Source organism: Pleurodeles waltl, chromosome 4_2 (assembly GCF_031143425.1).
Source record: "Pleurodeles waltl isolate 20211129_DDA chromosome 4_2, aPleWal1.hap1.20221129, whole genome shotgun sequence".
NCBI lineage: Eukaryota > Metazoa > Chordata > Amphibia > Caudata > Salamandridae > Pleurodeles > Pleurodeles waltl.
In genome coordinates, this window is record NC_090443.1 from 295,087,200 (window position 1) to 295,106,660 (window position 19,461).

Here is a 19,461-nt window from a genome sequence, read left to right on the forward strand (position 1 = left end):
TGGCTCGCAAAGTGTATCAAGCAAGGAACTGTCTACCTGGGGAGCAGAGATGGAGCCACTAATCAGCAGAGACGTAACATCTTTTTGGCCCCTCCCCACTCCACCACTAAAGAGGGGATATAGCAGCTTGGATGCAGAGCCCGTATCCTAGGCTTTACTGTAATTAGCCTCAGAGTTAGAGCCCTTTCTCCCCCCCACCACCCCACCCCCCCACCCCGCTGCACAGTTGACTCACTTCAACAGAGGAGTGCTCATCACGTAGCAGATTATACCATATTACACTGGAGGCAGTGAACACTGTATTGCAGGATTAGTATATTTTTAGCAAGTAACTTTAAAGTTCATAGTGTACTGAGCGTAGAGGGCACTTAAAGAAGCTAAAATAATTTTGTATGGACGCAATGAGGGTTTTTAAACCATGCACAAAGCGAAGCTGCCCCCACTGTTTAAGTCTTTAGGTCCCGTAACCCCTGCCTCACCTCCCTTTTTGTGCAGGTCTCCTATCTAGAGGCAGGACAGGGTTGGCTATCTGTAAACTTTTCCACTGCCGAGTCAGATTCCAAGTACGACGAGGCAGCTTTCCAATCCTTTCCAGGATTCGTGGTAGGCAAGGGGGAGCAGGAAACCCCTCGGTGAGTTCGGCGGCTTCACAGCGATCAGAAACACCGCAGTGCAACTATAACGCGTCCGACTCTCAACGTGCGTCCTTCCCTCTACGTCTGTGGCTAGCTGCAGAGCATGACGGGAGCTCCGACGTGACCTCCATTTGTTCATTCATGTGGTGCGTCTCATCAAACACATAAGATAAAAATAGTGTGTTACCAAGGAACGAAAGATTAATGACATGTTTTTGTATTTCAGGTTTTAAGCTAGTCAAGCTTTACTTTAGGGTCAGGTCATGGTAACATACCTAAGCAGCCAAGACAACAACACCATGGACTACCTGGCTCAACACCAGCATGACATTGTTTAAAACTTAATGAAAGCCTTCAGTTTCTAGTTTAGGTAGTTTACCTGGAAATCGCTTTCGTGTCTCAAAGGGCTCTGCTATACCTGCCCACTAACATGGTGGCACTAGAATATATGTAAAATAAAATGACTGGAGCACTGATACAATCAACAGGTTTATTGGAAGATCTGCTCTTAGAAAAGAGGCCTGCATGATCAGATATGGCCAAGGAGGTATGAGAAATAACTAGCACCAGCTCAGGACAACCAGGGACTAATGAAAGCAGTCTAGGAGAAGGGTGGTGGTCTAAGGTCGCAAGTATTAGCCATGTCACTATGTGCAATTATCATATTACTGATAGGACATACAAAGAAGGAGAATGTGAAAGGGAAGGACAGCGGCATCAGACAGCGGAATGAGAAGAAGTCAAAGCAGTTCTTGTGGAACAAGAACAAGAGGTGTTCCTGAGCTTCTCTTGAATTCTGATATCACAAAAACTGAAGGTTAATTGTGGATTGAGACCCTGATCGTTTGCATGGACCCTTGTGACAGGCCCACTGGAACAGATGCAAGACTGAGGATTTGGACTCCCAGACTGAAGAAGAGGGACTCAAAGACTTGGTGCTACTGGTAAAGGTACTAGCACAGTAACCGGAGTAGAAGGAGAAAAACGTGAAGGCATAGGTGCCATTGGAAAAGGAGTGATATAGATGCAGTGAAGAGGGACTTCAGAAAGAAGAGAGAAAATAGTGTTAGCTTTACTAGCTTCCATATGATTCTCAAGAGTTTAAGTGACTTTCCTTCCGCCATAAGGCACCCACCAGCAATAATGATTCAGAATTAGACACAAGAAGAGTTTGCTGAGAGGGTGCTGGTTATAGTTACCTTAGTGAACGAGTTATAGTTACTGGAAAGAACTAATTAAAACTGGTGAATTTCTATGGTTTTGTGCGTGCAAGTTCAGAACCTAACTAGAACGTCCCCCTAACCTCCCCCCGTGAATATCTAAGGTATTTTAAATTTTAATTCCTAACTATAACGTCTCTGTAACCTTTGTTTTTTCCTCTGAATGTCTTTTTTTACCATAATATTTAATTACTTTACGTTAATCCAACTACCGCAGTGCATGGCCTGTGGCCATGCATAGAAGACAGGGCCTGCAGCAAATCCCCCCGGAAGTACAGAACCCACGCCACATACTACCTTCAGCCATGCTCAGCAGGGGTTGGCTGCAGGGCCTGGCCTGCTGCCATGCTTGCAGCTAACCCCTGCACAGATCCAGGCCCGCTCTATGCACGGCCTTCGGCTATGCACAGTGGGAGTGGGCCTTGGCCAAGAGCAAGATCATTTGTACTTTATGAAAGCAGGGCTTCAACAGGTGCACCTGCTTTGTTTATATTTATAAGTTCTTCCCATTGGGATTTAATTTCTGCAAAAGGAGCATGTGTTTCAAATGCATCCTGGGCTGCTTATTTATCTAAGGAGAATCCAGAGATTTGCACAAAATGTCTACCCAACTGGAGCACTTTCAACTGCTTAATTAGTTAAGGGCTACCTCGTTGACTAAATTTATTGTGCATATTCCACAATACAGCTGCGTTGAGGGCCCTGAGGTAATGCTTCCAGTGACATTGTATGTCCATAGTTTTGTCAATGTGATTCTTCCTCAAGCATTTTCATACAGCTAACATAAATACTGGTGTGGTGAAATGACAAGACTACAAAGAGTTGAACCTCCACCAAACAAAGGTACTTCTTAATGAAATGTATTATGTGCTTTTTTGTTTGGTGGAGACAGAATGGAACCACAGGGGGAGCCTGAATTGCTCTGCAGTCCCTGCCTGCAGGATAATGCAGCTTCTTGCGTGCAAAAGCAATCCTCTCGCCTGTTTTCCTGCCTGCTTGACAGCATGCAGGAAAACTGATGAAGTCTGTTTCCAGCGAGTGGGAGCAGTTTTCCTGCTCCCGCCAGCTGGGAGCCCATTTGTGGGGGGTCCGCACGGTCCCCCTCCTTCTTATTTAACGGCCATGCACCAGGGAGGCGGAGGAGGTAGTGGTGGTCGTCCCCAGGGCCAAATATTGCCAGTGCAGCAGGCAATCGGTCCCCCCTCCTTTTTTTGTGTATTATGCCTCAGGGAGGTGGCAGCCCCTGGACAATTAGTAAGTAGGAGGAGGGTTCACACGGGCCCCCTCTTTGTTTTATTGACAACCTATGAGAGGTGGTGGTCCCTGGGGGCTTTAAAGTCCTGAGGAGAGGGGGGCCGCACAAACTGCCTCCCGTTTTTAAAATAAACCCTGGGGAAGTTGTGGTCCCTGTAAAACTCCCCTTTGTGATGGGGGCTGCAAGCGCACCCTCCAATTGGAATTATTAAAAGCATAACCCTGGGACCTGGGCCATCCAGGTGCTTAAAAACACAAGCACGGGAAACTGTGCCCAGTACCTTAAAAAAAAAATATATATATATATATATATATATCTTATATGGATTTCCAGATCCTTTGCGAATGTCAGCAAAGATTTTTCTACTCGAGTGGCAGCTTTCTCAAAGTGAACGGTCACAATCTGCCCCAACCACACAACTTGAGAAATCTCAAAGGGAGGAGTTCTAGCGCCTGAAAGTCACACTAGATAACACAAATTCTTGCTCGCCAACTTAACATTGGTGAGCACTGCGCAAGGGGGGGAAAAAACCCTTACCCACATGGCAGTTGGCAGAGTTTTGCTGGAACTCCGTACTCCAAGCAGAGCGCCGAGTGGGCAAAACTCTGGGTACTCCACAAACAGAGCAGAATTATTCACCCACCCCTAACATATATAGGGCCTCATTCTGACCCTGGCGGTCTATGACCACCACGGTGGAGGCCGGCTGAAGCACCGCCAACAGGCTGGCGGTGCTTCATTTTGTATTCCGACCGCGGCTGTGAAGCCGCGGTCGCCCAGCCGGGTCCGGCGGTTTCCCGACGGATTTCCCCCGGCTGGGGGAATCCTCTGCCATGGGGATTCCGTCCCCCTTCCCGCCAGCCTGTTTCTGGCGGTTTTCACCACCAGAAACAGGATGGCGGGAACAGGTGTCGTGGGGCCCCCTAACAGGGCCCCATAAAGATTTTCAGAAAATCGCGACGGGTGCAACTGCACCCGTCGCACCCCTGCAACTCCGCCGGCTTCATTGTTGCAGGGCCTTTCCCGCTGGGCCGGCGGGCGCTCCTTTGGCGGGCGCCCGCCGGCCCAGCGGGAAAGCTAGAATGGCCTCCGCGGTCTTTTGAACGCGGAGCGGAGAAGTGGCGGTTCCCGCCCGGCGGGCGGCGCCCGCCGAAGTTAGAATGAGGGGCATAGTGTTTAGAGGCTTTACAGCCAATTGTTATTTTTCTCACCAGTGTCTGGAACACTATTAAGAAATTAAACAGAGGCAAATTCAAAACATTTTATGCCATCTACACATCACTATACCTTGTCTGAAAATTAGGTTAGCCAAGTCATGGCCAGAAGGGAACTAGCTAGCTTTTTTGTACTATCAAGGGTACGTTACTCCAAACTGGAAGGGAACACCAGTGATGGAGGTCTCCAGACTCATCCAATATTCCTCTACAACCAGTGCCTCCTACAGAGGAGGTATTCCCACAGCCAGAAACACTTGTAGCACCACCTATCCCAGAGATACCAGTAGCAATCTCATCTCTATGGATACGTGTTAAGCCAGTGAGGATCAAAACAAGGAGGTGCAAGACTTCGATCACATTCCTCGACACAACCAAAATCCCAGGCACTATTGAGGTATCATTTTTGCCATATCAGAACCTCTAGAAGATGCTTTACAACCACAAAATTGCGCACGCACAGAACAGCAACACAATTTTCTCCTCCAGATCAGGAGTGAAACAATACTACCCTGCCACGTGGTAGTTCTTCCATTCATTAATTATCTTTCAAGAGGAAGGTAATTTAAAACTTAATAGTGTCTTGGGACCCTGCAGGTGGGCAGGACTAGTTAGTGCTTTTGACTATCAAGCGATCTCCTGATTAAGAAGCAATTCTATGAACACAATATTGCATGGTTTAATTTCAAAGATGTAGCATTAGTTTACACATAAATGGCCAACGGAGGAAAGCAGACAGAGGGATCAGAGTATCACACTCACATATTTAGCTTCAAACTTCTTGGCCAACATTTCCACCTGCTGCCTCTCTCTCTCCTCCTCATTAAATGGATCATCTGAAGAGGGAGCCTTCTTCTGCAGAAGAAAAAGGATGGACACAAATTCATATGGTCTGAAATGAGATACAATAAACCACACATGTAGACTTATCACACAGTTCAAAGCAGTTATCAGTTGAACTCTGCTGCATAAGATGCTTGGCAAGTTCATGCATGACTAGAAAGAAAAAAGGTAACCATCAAGTAATATAGATCTATGCATCAAGGGAGCTTCATCTTTTTTCACAACATTTTATATCTAATTTGCAACAGAACAGTCAGGTGAATATTGAAATAGAAATATTGATTTAGAGCAACTTACCTCACCCAATTATGTGCACTTGCATTGTAATGACTAATTATGTACCATTCTGGAAGAAGCAGCACAGCAAGTTTTGGGAAAGAGAAATGATACTTTGTAGAGCTAGAGCAACAATTACTCTTGTGGGGGCACAAGCTCTCAGTAAGACAATGTTCTCTTGTAGCTATTTCTATGAAGCAATAATTCACTTGCCCATAGATTGTGTACAGATGATTGAAGATGTACATTCACAGACTCCACTGGTTTAAAAAATATCTGCCTCATAGATTTTCTCCTATTTTTATCCATGGAAAACCTTACGGCTTTCTTGGAATCTTGTGTTCAAATAATGCCCTGCTGGAGGAGACATACTAACAAAATATATATCTCCATCAATATTTATAGTGTGCTACTGGTTTGAAGAAAGAAAAAAAAAAAAAGGGGGGGGGGGGCAAAAACTCCTAAACTGATTATCCCAAGATGCAACTGATTTATTATATTATTATAGAAATTTTGATATGAGTGAATGAGAATACATAACTGGTAACTGTAATATGAGCCTATACAAACCACATGACTGAAGGCAAAGCTTTTTTTAAATGTCACTGTTCACAAGAAAAAGGCAACACAGGACTACATTTAAGCATATTTCTCATTCTATATTACATGATTAATTCAATGGTTTTAAGATTCTTTATAAAGTTTGGGGGTTTGGCATGCTTCACTTTTGTGGGGGGGGAGATAGGGGTTGTAAGCATGGCTCTAAGATTATGCCACAGTGCAGAATGGGTAGAGTATTTTACCAAATTATGGAGGGCTGTCCATAGCGACTGGTAGAGGGCACCTTAGCAGTGGCATGCCTGACAACCTCTCGACTTAAAATTAAAAGTCACGTAAAGTGTTTACAAGGGTGATCATGGTTAGGTAAACAGAGTGACAACTCTTTTTGGAGTGTACTTAAGGTTTAAAAAAAGGGGTCACACCCCACCCCTTTGGTTTAATAAAAAAAAAAAAAGGATTTTGTTTTTCTGGGCATGTGGTGCACCAGTAGGAGCAAGCGCTGCGATTGGGAGATGCAACACGAAGGAAAACTTTTTACCCACCATTGTAGGACTCGGTCCCCTAGTCATGAAAAATTTAAATAACCACCATATAAGCTGCAAGGGTAGGGGTACCCTGTACCTTACTTAGGAGAGTTGTTTCCATGGATACAATAACAGCTACATGCAATCTGTGAGCCAGTGAACCATGTTTGCCAATTTTGCTCCTCTGCTGGCTGCAGGCAGGCACAGGCTCCCAGCCTGCCCTGTGGCCAATCCTGCCACTGCTCAGGGCGATCCCAGGCAGACTTGGAGTCTGTGCAGGCCCCCTCCGGCCTAGCAATACAGTTGCTGGGCGGAAGAGAGAGCACACTGTGCATGCGACTTTAGCGGGTCTGAGACGGCCACCCAAACACACATGCTCTCTGAGGGGGGAGTGCAGAGCACTCCCCTTCACACTCGTCATACCCGTGACCCCACCTCTTTACAAGTAAACAATAATAAACTCTGTTCATTATTGTTTCCTAATAAAGGTTTTGCAGCTGTTTGCTGGGGGGGTTCAACGCTCCTCTGCCCCCATGGAGGAGCCGCCCCTGGACTGAAGTATTAAATGTATGCAATGCATGTATGAATGTTTACCAGTATGGTTGTGCTGCCGTACAGGATACTCAGCCACATCAACTTTCACTGCCATGTTACATGTCCGTGAGAAAGAATGAATCTCACCAAATCATCTAGCTGATGTAATAGATATAAGAGAAGCTACTATCCTGCAACTAATATTTAAATATACTTGAAGATGGGTGAGCTTTCCATTACTGCTGGCATGCATTTACAGAGAAAAACATTTGATTACCAGGGATGTGATGGCCTACAAAAAAGTCTTGAATTAAAAAAAAAAAAAAAAAAAAAAAAAAACACTACTAACTGGAGACAGAGTGGTCCTTTGTGGATGTAGCAGCAAAACATGTAGACCTGTAGCTTTCTAACGTCACTTTTTTCTATCATTATTGTTGTATCGGCAGCGGCAACTAATCAGTTACAAAGACACAAATTGTTCCATTAAATGCCATCTGCACTAAAATACACCAGTAACCTTTCTGTTGTCTATTACCTAACTAAAACATAATTGTTTAAAAAGGCACAAAATAAATAATAAAAAAATATCGGAAATCATTTAATGTAAATACTTGTAAGTGAAACACATTTGAATACATATTAAATATAGAAAAACAAAAAAGTATGATGCGTTGACGTGTATACATTAAATTCTAACACGTTTCACAGCTCCAAAAGCCATGTTATCAAGACAAATAGAAACTATCTGTAATAGGTAAACCAGAAATGTTGATGCAAGTAACAATATCAGGCACATTTCATCCACATTTAAATCCCTCCCATGAGTTTAGTGGGTGAGCATAAAGCAACTGTGCCCAACCAAGCCTCGAAAAATCATGAAAATTTTACTAGACCTGCAGGTCGAGTAGGTTGAATAATCTACTTGACCTAACTAATGTACTTGACAAGGAAATGGGTCTCAAATTGTGTGATCCTAGGCAAATATTGTATTTTACAGTCACCTTTTTCTTCATTCTCAAATGACAGCACCTTCACATAGGGAGTTCAGCATTTCTGCTGTAAAAAAAATCCTCGTTTGATTAAATACACTAAACGTTTGCTCCATGTATAATAAATCTAGCCCACATCTAGGATACACATGATCCATGCATGACTTGCCTCTTAGTTTATTAATAGTTTTGCCATCAGGGTAGGAGTGTTTCTCAGGTTATGGTTCACCACTAAATTTTAATAAATAAATTACTAAAGCATGATGTGGTAGCGCACTGTCATTTACAGACAGTAAATTTCCAAGAAATGTCCAAAAACCTTCCCACTAACTTGCAGCTTTACTGATGAAACTATATAGTGTTTCACAAAACGTTTATCCTTTGCACATCACCAAGTCAGTGTTATGACTTTTTTTTTTTTTTTCATCCTGCTGAATGTTTTTTTTTTTTTTTTTTTTAAATCAAACAGAAGTACAGAAAACGGGGTTTCACAGATACTGAAATGTATTCTGAAATGTTTGTAAAGCTGACTTAGTTATATAAATGTTGTGTGTTATTAAAAACCTGACACCAAGTCTTTCATTCCACTTAGGTCAAACAGTCCATCTTACGAAATCCTGGAACTCTGCAGTCACAAGGAAAAGTATTTGCATTGCAAGAAGGCAAACTGACTTTTGACCTCGGTCTCTGAACACAGAGCAAATATGACAGTAAGATTTAAAGGCATCTTAATTGCTAATTCAGTTTCTGACTGAACAGAACATCTGTTCTTTGTCCACTTCCAAGTAGGATCTAAAAATAGCTTGAACTCATAAAATAAAACTCACCTTAGCCAGTGGTCGAGTAGATTTTTCGAGCCCCGACTGTAGCATGTACTCTCAGAGAATAAGCAGTGTTTTCTCTGGTCAAGTGCACTGTGGTGTGGTAATATGAAACGCAACCTTTACATTATAGTCCTAAAATCTATACATGTGCATCTATTAGTATATTTTTGGAAATAGGGTATTACTTAGCAAATTAATTTTTACTGGTGTGCTATGAATACACTAAAGCTAGACTGGAAATAATACAAAAAATCCCTAAGAACTACTGTACAATTTAAATTTCCTCACACAAAAAATAAATAAATCCATAAACACAACAGGTTTCGTATTGCCCAAACCTTTCCTCAAAGCCTGGGCATTGGAAAATATTTAGCAGTTTTTTTAGCTGGTTTTGAAGACGGTTGGCTAAGCACATACGCTAGTGTGCACATTACATATCTCCTCCTCCAGTGTCTCATTCCTTCCAGTATGAACTTTACATATTCAAACTTACTAAGTTATATGTTGGCACCATCACACTACAGCTGCCCACGCTATGGAAGGAATCTACCACATCAAGCTAGAGACAGCAAGATTTTAGGCCGGGGCGGCGGGGGGGGGATAACCACCATGACATGCATGCTCAAAAAGGACAAAATGTACTTTAATCCTATCAAAGGCATAAGCCTAGCATTGTCCTGCCTGACACACAGGATCATGGAGCACTTTACAGAATATAAAAAAATATATACATATACAAAAACTTTACAATAGAAAAGGGCACTTAAACAAAGGAGAAGACTATTTGAAGCATATAAGCAGGCAAAAAAAAAAAAAAAACAATTGACAAATGTAACATACTTTTAATTTTTTTTAAGAGAGCCAATTGAACCAATAAGTCACTGTCTCAAAGAGTGACTAGAAACATCTTTTACAAACTTTTTTGTTTTTTTTTGTTTAAGAGAGGAAATTAAATGCAACCATCACACAGGCTGCCGTTGACAAAGTAAAAACTGACAACATCGCTAAGTGTTCGCCCCTGCTAAGCATCCTATCATGCTCCACAGGTGGCAGTTGTAATTTAATTTTTAAGGAACCAAGAGGATCCAAGACAGAAAAGGAAAAATGCTGTGTGACCATGTCGGAGGATGCAGGAGGGTTGCTTGTGACTCTGAAGAGGATCCTCTCGGGAGAGCACTAGAATTTGTAATAGTAAAAACAATTCATTGAGTTCCACAGGATCCTCATTAATAAATCATAAGCATGGAATAGAATAAACAGCAAGCACATCCAAGAACACAGATGATCTGATCTTCTTATATGTGCTGCCTTGTGATGCCAGAATTGTAATGCTTCCTTGACATCTAGCATATGAAGAGCTCATTCTGCTGGAGTTGAAGGATTTGGAAAGATGGTGGTAATGAAAATTGTTTCATTAATGTGGAAATCAGCAAAACAAAGAAGAGTTCTCATCACTTCTTTGTTCTTATGCACACAGTGCAATGTTCCTGGTGACAATGTCTGAATCTTGAACGCTAGCAATAACTACCTAAAAGGTACACTTCTAAATTGAAAGCTGCAAGGAGGACCTGTTTATACCTTCAAACGTTGGACCCATTAGCCTTTTAATAACAATGTTTAGATCCGAAAACTGTAATCTAGTTGTAGGTTTAGGTGTCTGTATTTTATGAAATAAGGAGTCAGGAACCCCAAGTTCAATGATGGAATGCTGGAGTGCAGCATTTAGCTCCAAAAACTTATATGCAGAATCTTGTGTAGTTTCTCAGATAGATACAGAAGGACTGTGAGCCACCACTGATGCTTCCATTCCAGGCACCATCTGTATCATTCTGGCTTAGCAATGGTACAGTTTGATCACTGGAGTGGGAAGAAAAGCTTACAGAAAAAGGGCACTAAAAGGGCATTCCCTTTTAACCTTCTTTGGTAGCACCTGGAAAAGTAATAAGGCCATTTTTGTTCATTTGAGAAAGACGCTCTGCACAACGTATTCAGTGAGAACACACTCAATGTGATCTTGGACTGACCAACTGAGTAAGTCTGCTTCTTAATTCTGGATATTGTTATTGTCTCTAGTGAAAATTAGATGGAATGAGTTCCTCCTTGGCAGTTCAGATAGTACATTATTTTTGTGTGGAATTTCTTGAAAGGTGGAGGGAATAACTTCCGAGCCAGATGGACTAGAGCTTGGAGATAATCTACGTAAGCACCCCATCCTTGAAATGAAGCGTCTGTGAGGATTGCTTGTGCTGGGATAGCTTAGTTGAAGGAAACTTCCTTCACCAGATTCTTCGACTGACACCACCTAGGGCATGATGGGAAACAACTGACCGGAATAGCTTAAGCTTGTTTGCCCAGCTGCCTGCAAACTGATCCTCAAGACACTGTTGCTGAGGTCTCATAAGAAGTCTGGCATGAGAAACCAGAAAGAAGACCATCAATTCTAGCAGGGGTGCTGTCAGATGCGCAGTTTGTGAAAAGGCTGCAACATTTCAGATGGACAGATGAAAGTGTTTCCTCTGCAGGGTGCACTTGCGACTTGAGTATCCAAGATCGCACCCACTGGACTGAACTGGCAGTCTACTTTGAGGCTGCCGTGTAGACCTAGTTGGCAAAAGGTGTTTGGTCTTCTGCTGTTGCTGCAGCCTCTATATGTCCAAGAGGTAAACAGATACACTTTCTTCTGAGATGTGCTGCGACAATGACATGCACTTTGATGATGTTTGTGGAGCTGACTTCAGTCTGAATGGGAAGACTGAACTGGAATTGATCACTGCCCATTACAAACCACAGGAATTTCAGATACTTCTGAATTATAAGGATGTGAAGTAGGCATCTTGCTGGTCTCTCACACATCCAGTGCTCCTGATGCACTTGGGGATATATCTGGTGTAATGTGAGCATTCTGAACATCTTTCCTTTTGCGTTTGTTTGAAAGTCTGATGTTGAAAAGGGGTCTGAAGTTTTGTTTTAGATCCTTTCTTCCTCAAAGCAAGGATTAATAGGAATATATCCCTGTTGCTTTTTAATAACAAGGAACTTTGACCAGAAATTTCTTTAGTAAGGTGTTCACTTCTCTATGAAACAGCTTCTTGATGACCGGTCCAGGTCTTCTTTGGTTAAATAAAGTGTGGAGGTGATTTGAATAGTAGAGACTATCTATTCTAAAACAATATTAAATATCTACTTGCCGTTCCTTATTTTCTGCCACTTTAATAGAATTTTCACTACACTCCCATCGTCATAATGAGTGAGTGGGCAAAGGGAGATATCACTGTTAAGGATGAGGCCTACCTGCAGTCACAGATGGTTGCTGGCCTCCTCTTCCCTTTAAGGCCTTATGTGGATGAAAGCATTAACTCTGGTGGTGCAACCATTGAGGGTTTGAACACTGAGGGAAGCTGCACAGCTCATGACATTTTCTATAAATGTTTCTTCGCCAGGCCACTGCTATCAAAGTCTGTATCTTCACCTTCACATAACTCATTTTGCAGCATGAGTGAGCCCTGCATGGGGAATATTCTGAAAACTGAAGATGGAGGATTTTTTGTTGCATCTCAGGGTTCAGCCTAGTTACATTTATTCTGAGCTATATCTAAGAAAGTACCCATGGGTTGCCAAGTCCTAGATGACTGCAGACTGTCCAGATTGGAGGCAAGTATTCTGTTTTTTGTAAAATCTCTTGGAAATCCTGCCCGGGTCTCCTAGGCATTTTATCTGTGAACCTTTGAAGGGAATTCCAAGGTGGTCATTCATACCTCCCAAATAATGCCATGGCACTGGCAACCTTCATCACGGTTTGAGAGGTGGAACACATATACCTTTCAACTGAATGCACCCACTTGCTCTCCTTGTCTGTAGATCTCTGTCCAATGTACGGTGGGAGCTGTGAGGAGCAAGAGGTTAGAGCTAGCAGTCAGAGCCAATGGGCAGCCTTATTTATTGCAGGAGTGCTACCATCCATTGCCTCACAGGGTTTTTTGAACAGCTGAACTTCCCACAGCGCAACAAAGAGCTAAGCGCCAAGAGGCAACGTGTCCCTCGAGACACTTAATATACTACAGTATGGGTACTCGCAAATATTTTCCCTGCGGCCACAAAGTTCGGTCCGTGATGTGACGGAGGGCCGCACTGATGCCAGCAGGTTGTCAGTCAGGTGGGTTGGAGGGGGAATGATGGTAAGATGGGTGTAGGAGAAGAGAAGCAAATACATCTAGTGTCTGAATTGCACAATGTGAAACCAAAATCTTGGGATTAACCTCAGCTTCTTTACTTAACTAAATTGTGTGATCTTGGGCATTGCTTTATTTTACTTTACTTCCTTTTTCATAATCACATTTGAATCTGTTGAAATACATGACTTAAGGATGGTTGCTGTACAAACCCTTCTTCTATGTTTGATTTAATAAACCATAATGTTGTTCATCTATAATAGAAAGCCAGGCTAGCCAAAAAGGGCACATAACAACTGACGTACCTCTTAGTTCAATATTGGCAGGAATTGATGTTGGGGGGGGGGGGGGGGAGTATGGTGTTAAAATTTCTAAATTCATGTTTGAAAACTATCACTTTAAGAAAAGGTTTCTGCATGTTCACTTTTTGAATTTTGAAAAAAAGACGGACATACATCGTTACTTCCTTTCTTTAACTTAAATTAACCTTTAAATAAACGTTTGCCTTTTTACTTAACATAGTTTTTAATGTTCGTGCTGAATGGAGTCCAGTGCTGCCGTTGTGCAGGGGGCCACCTGCAAAGGTTAGGAGGGTCGCATGCAGCCCCCAGCCGTACTTTGAGTATCACTGCATTAGAGGCACCTCCATTAGCAAAAACTGTGACCAAAGCACTGCCTTAGGGGCTGCAGGCCACTTCCTCCACACCCAACTGTGCCAGTTCACTGCTGGTCCTGCTTTGAGGATGCACGCACCCCCCACACAACCTCCTTTCCCTGGAAGGAATGTTTGGCGTCTGAACTGATTTATAATGCCAGACTGCCAGTCCTTTGATAATAAAGAATATGTTGATTATAAAGTGTCCCTTTCGTTTTATCATTTGAATTAGTAAAGACCTTAGACAACTTTGTTCAGGGATCAGTTAAAGACCTGGTAATGGTGTACCAGTATTTCACAAGGCCTGTAAAACATTATGGCCTGCATCAGTACAGTATTGAATACTGAACTACATTTTTATTTACATTAAACTGTGTGAAAAAGGAAGACACTCCAGAACCCAGAAAGGAGACGGCAAGTGCCACACAAAGAGGCCCTGGAAAAAAAATCTACTAGAACATTTTACTAGACCATGTTTATGGAGCACCCGAAATGCTTGATGCCCTCAGATTCTGAGATTGGAATAGGCCTTGCTCGCGATGACTTCTCGCCCAATTCTTCTTGATCCGACTTGTGTCAGGATGATGGCAGAAAGCAAAAAAAATTGTCCACTAAAACAGCAGTGCCCCTGGTTGTAAGGACAATGGAGGATGCAGGACTTTGACTCAAGAAGATTGAACATCTGAGGTCCGCTGACTGGCTTGCCTTGCCCACTGGTGGCAAAATAGGTCTAAGTGTGTCTCCGTAAAAGATCTGAAAAGGAAGTCTGAGTTAGCCTACATGCCAAAAGCCCCATCCCTCTCTTTTAGGTTAAGTGGCAGAGACGCCAGAGATTGACCCATATATGGTGGTATTTATGCATAAACTCTGTAAAGAATTCAAAAAAGTGACCAACCGTACTTGATGCAGATGCCAAGACAAACTCCTTGATTTATCAGGGCCCCTAACAAACGTTTCGAAGAGGGTCTAAGTAGCCAAGATGCTGATGTTCTCATAGGGTGGGCCTAACATGGAGTGTGTCAATTGGCGACAAAAATAAATTGCATTATCTCCTCAGACAGGTGTTGCTCTATCCTGATGCACCCTCGCTCGAAGATCACTGACCTGGCCCCTTCTGGAGTTGGCCCATTGGCTAATGGGCTTATATTTGGGGATACTTTTGTCAAGTACCTGGGAAAGTTTGCTTCAACTTTCTCCGCCATGGACAAGGCCCAGGTATCACTCAAAGTTTCACAGACTGGCCTTATTTTTACAGAGCCAGGTGATTTCTGGGCCGATCGCGAGGTTGCAAATATTCTAAGGCTTCTCAAGAGGTTTTAGCTTTCAGATAATTAGAGAGTGGGAGGACATCACCAGAAGTAAGGCATTATTCCCCTCCCACGCCAGCAAGGAAAGGGGCTGGTATAAGAAAAGCAGCACCTCAGGAAATTCTAGGAGCTCTTACTCAGGTAAACGTTTGTCCTTTAACAGAGGTAGCCCTGAGGACAGAGTACATCAGTTCAAACCCAACTGGCAAAAGATCACACACAATGCACGAGTCATGGAGACCATTCAGGGATACAGGTTAAAAGTTCTATGGCACACCTCAACAACAGTCTAGGCCCAGCCCTCTCCATTTGGACCCCAATAAGAACATCATTGCACAAAAAGATGATCTGCCTCATGCCTGCACACTGAGGGAGTCTTCAGTGCGATTTTCTTAGTGCAAAAGAGAGGAGGAGGTTTTACGTTTGTTCTGAATTTGAAGGATTTCAATTGGCATTTCCATATGGAAAGCATCTATCTTCTGAAGCCTCTCCTTAAGAGAAGGGCTAGTTTGTCCAGCTCAACTTAAAGGATGCTACCTCACCATTTCCTGTTTTTCATCCTCATAGCAAATTTCTTCCATTCGGGCCAAATTGGTACAAGCTTGCAGTCATTCCCTTCCACCTTTTGTCAGCGCTGTTGTGTTTCACCAAACTGATGAAGCCTTTGGTCAGGACTTCCAGGGCAAGAGGCATGCGCCCAATTGTCTACTTGGACTATCTGATTTAATAGCACAGGAACAGGACATAGTAATGCTACATCTGTTTCGGATGATCCAATGCTCCAAGACTTAGGCTTCATAATCAATATAACAAAATCTGTGCTAATCCTGTCACAATGTATAAAGTTTCTGGGATTCAAGCACAACACAAACTGCTAGTGAAGATGATGACTTCAATCAAGAAAGAATTGAGACGACCTCTGCAATTTCAAACGGTATATTTCAGGTCCTTAGCCAGAGATGTGAGCTTGTTTGCTTTGTCTAGCCAGGTGAACTTTCGAGGACCCCTGCAAAGTCTCAAAATCCTAAATCTATGTAAGGGGGTAATCCTACTCTGAACAGATTTCTCTGTGGTAGAAGCCAAGATGAAGATTACATGGTGGTTTGATCATATGGACACCTGGAACAGCAGGGAATGAAAAAAAATGACAGTGGATTGGCACTAGCAGTTTCCACGAGACAACAGCTAGGGATTACATCCTCATATCTTCCAGTTCATCAATTGTGGGGTTGTGTGTAGAAGACATGTTGGCCTCGCATCTGAACACTGATCGTTTTCTTCAGTTGGAGACCAGATCCCTTAGCAGTGAGGTTTAATGCTTTCCTGCAGAATTAGGAGCGGGGGTGGGGGGGATGTATTGTGTGCCTGTCCCACTCTGGTGATGATACAGAAAGTAGTCTCTCAAATGAGACATCAGCTAGTCAAGTTAGTTCTAATGAAGTAGTTATAAAAGACTCCAAGTTGGTACCCAGTGTTACTGGAAATGTCTTTCGACAGTCCAATGACGATTACAACCTTCCAGGACATTCTCATGGACCTTATGGGTCTTCCCCAAATTATTTATTGTGACAGGTCAACTCTCCTTGATTGTATGGAGGGTTTCAGAAGACTGTGGCAAATGCTAGGAATTTTGCAACAATCTTCTTTCTACATCAGACAAACTTGGGCATCAAGTACCCATAAAATGATCTGCTTTAGCTTGGCAAAGATGGGTTTTCTGGTGTCACAAATTGGATGTGTATCTTCTTGCAGCAGAGTTGCACACTACTGTTAACTTTCTATCACAGTTGAAAGAACAGTGTTTTGCTTATAGGCCTGTTAATAATTTCCAGTTAGCAATTTCAGCCGGTCAAAACTCAATTGATGGTAAACCTGTGAGGGAAACAGCCTTTAACCTGTAAACTGTAGCAAGGTATTCAACAGGAAAATCCGCACCTTCCTTACTTCTCTACCCTGTGGGATGTGAACCTAGTTTTACATTTTTTTGCGAAGACGGTCCGCAAATAAAGATTTGTCGGGGAAACAGTCGTCAGACAAATTGCCTGTTCTTTTTGCTTTTTTTCATGTCAAGAGTCTCAGATGTGAGAAATCTTGTTTTAACAGGTGAGTACTCTCACCTTCTGTGGTTACTTTTACAATATATAAACCTACTAAGACAAACTTATTACGTAGGTCTTACTCAGTGTTCCCCGATAATTTCTTTGGGCAGTAAGGTGCTTACAAGGACGTTGAGACCAGTTACATTTGGACAACTGTTGATTGCACTGCATACACTCCTTAATCCAGTAACACTAGCTCTTTGGCTAGACAGGTAAAATGGTTTAGCAGAAGCCGGGTTGGACGTGTCCTTTTTTGAAGCAAATTTGGTCAGGGGCCTTATGATGCCCAAATCATATTCTCTAAGCTCTTGCTGTAAAGAAATTATGGTAGCAGCAGATTGGTTGTCTAAATCTAGTTTAAAAACATTTTATAGACCAACTATGGATGTTGCTAGAAATTTCATGCAGTAAGTAAACTCTATTTGGAATAACATACCCTGCACATGAAGGTTATCCAAATGAGCACCCCATTTAAAGAGAGATGTATCTGTCAAATATTTGTATTAAAATCACTTGATGGAAGTGCACTCCTTTCAGAAGATTCTCAGATCAGAATCATCACAGGAATAATTGAACTACAGTCTAGGACTGTTCATTCTGATTGAAGAAATAATGGCACACCTGTTCTTCTAGGCATTCCTAATAAGGTCTCATGTGAAGGTGTGCGTAAGATCCTAGAAGAACACCCAAAGCCATTGATCCCAGCAATCAAATTTTTTTAGTATGCCGAGAACCTTAAGACAGGCAGATAATGGTCTCTCCTTCAAATGGTACACTTGCGACCAGTGTACCCAGTATCGTGCCCAAGAAGTGAGTGGCGTGAATTGGTGCCAAGATTGACTTGACATGATAGACTCCCAACCCAAGTCAATGAAGCACAGGGAAAGTTCTTCTAGTGGCACAGTACTTTTTTCAGATAAGGGGCAGACTAATATTTACTGCATTCAAAGGAATGCTGCTACCATTGCCATACATATGGGAAAGGTTCTTGCAGTTGATCTAACCCGAACGGAAGGACTTCTTACTGGTAGTTATCACTCCCATTCATTAACCTCAGTAATTTTCACTGTTTAAACCACATTCGGAAAGTGGAAATATGCATCCTGTAGGCCTATGGTTCAAATTAAATCTCCTTGACTGAACTTGGGACAAGAGATATAAAGCAAGTGTCCTGACTTTCTTTATACGTTTGCTTTACTGAGATCCAGAATTGTCCTGAACCCTTATTTAAATCATTTTTTCGAGTGAGAAAATAATAGAACACACCCTACAGTTCAAAGAAAAAAAAAATGTGGTCAAACTATACTATTTGTTTGACCAGGGGGAGCACAAAGGGATTTTCAATCTTTTTTTTTTTTTTTTTTTTGTGCCAGAGGCGTGATGTGGGGGTTGACAGCCAAACTCCCATGAATCTTTACAACAAAGGTTAGACATCTCACTCCAGGAAATCCATTCATTCGCTTCTTTATTGGAATTAGTATGTGCTCCCACCACCTAACGCGTTTCAACCAACAAGGTCATTATTTACTATATAGGTGTGCAACTTAAGTGACATAAATGTACTAAGGTGCATAAATATATTGTTCTAGAACATGAAGAGGTCAGCATCTATAATGTGGTCCTCAGCACTGCTAATATTTCGAGTAACTAAAAATGTGCAAAGTGTGGCACTGCCCGATTCGGTGCAGCAACACCATTAATGCTTCAACATCTTTTGAAGGGTTCTCCCTGAAAAAATGACATTTTCCCCTAGACCAGACGTAAACAAGGGAATGGACCATTACCTATATGGAAACAGACCTCCATCAGACCTTGCACCCTGCGTGATGAATACACACATGATCAGTATAGGGAAAGGTGCGGAAGACATTGTGACGCAAAGGGTTAATTAGCTTGAACAGTGTAGATGAGCGTGATGCCTGCCAAAGCCAGAGCAACATGGAAGAAATTCATGATGTTTGCTTTCAAGCTTGTTTTCTTTTGACATTCCGTAGATAAGCTTATTTGCAGCTGCATGTGTGAGAAACAGGCTATGAAGGAGATTCAGTCTCAACCTTGAGAACAAGACCACAGTAAAAGAAGGAATGAAAACAAGGGCCAGGGAGTGGCAAGGCAGCCAAGAGACATGTACTTATAACATAGCTAGAAAATACTGGAAGGGGGTATAAGCCAAGCTTCAGGTAATTTAACACTGAAAGGTGGGTGAGGGAATTGAAGCTCGCAGATGGAGTTGTGAAACTGTCATCTTCAGACTCAGAGCTGCCTTCCTGTTTTGCTGTTCCAAGACCGTGACGCTCGAGGGGGAGAGAGGTCCAAGCGGGCGGTAGAGGGCTTCCCAGCATTCGTGGACTAAGTT

General features: G+C 42.6%; 1 protein-coding gene across 1 annotated transcript in view; it reads right to left on the minus strand.

The window, feature by feature from the left end:
• Positions 1-19,461, minus strand: part of UBN2 (ubinuclein 2) — a 588,508-nt gene that overhangs the window by 539,070 nt on the left and 29,977 nt on the right. The window contains exon 2 of the mRNA XM_069231231.1: positions 5,087-5,179. Coding sequence (XP_069087332.1) covers positions 5,087-5,179 — 93 coding nt within the window. The remainder of the gene's footprint in view (positions 1-5,086; positions 5,180-19,461) is intronic.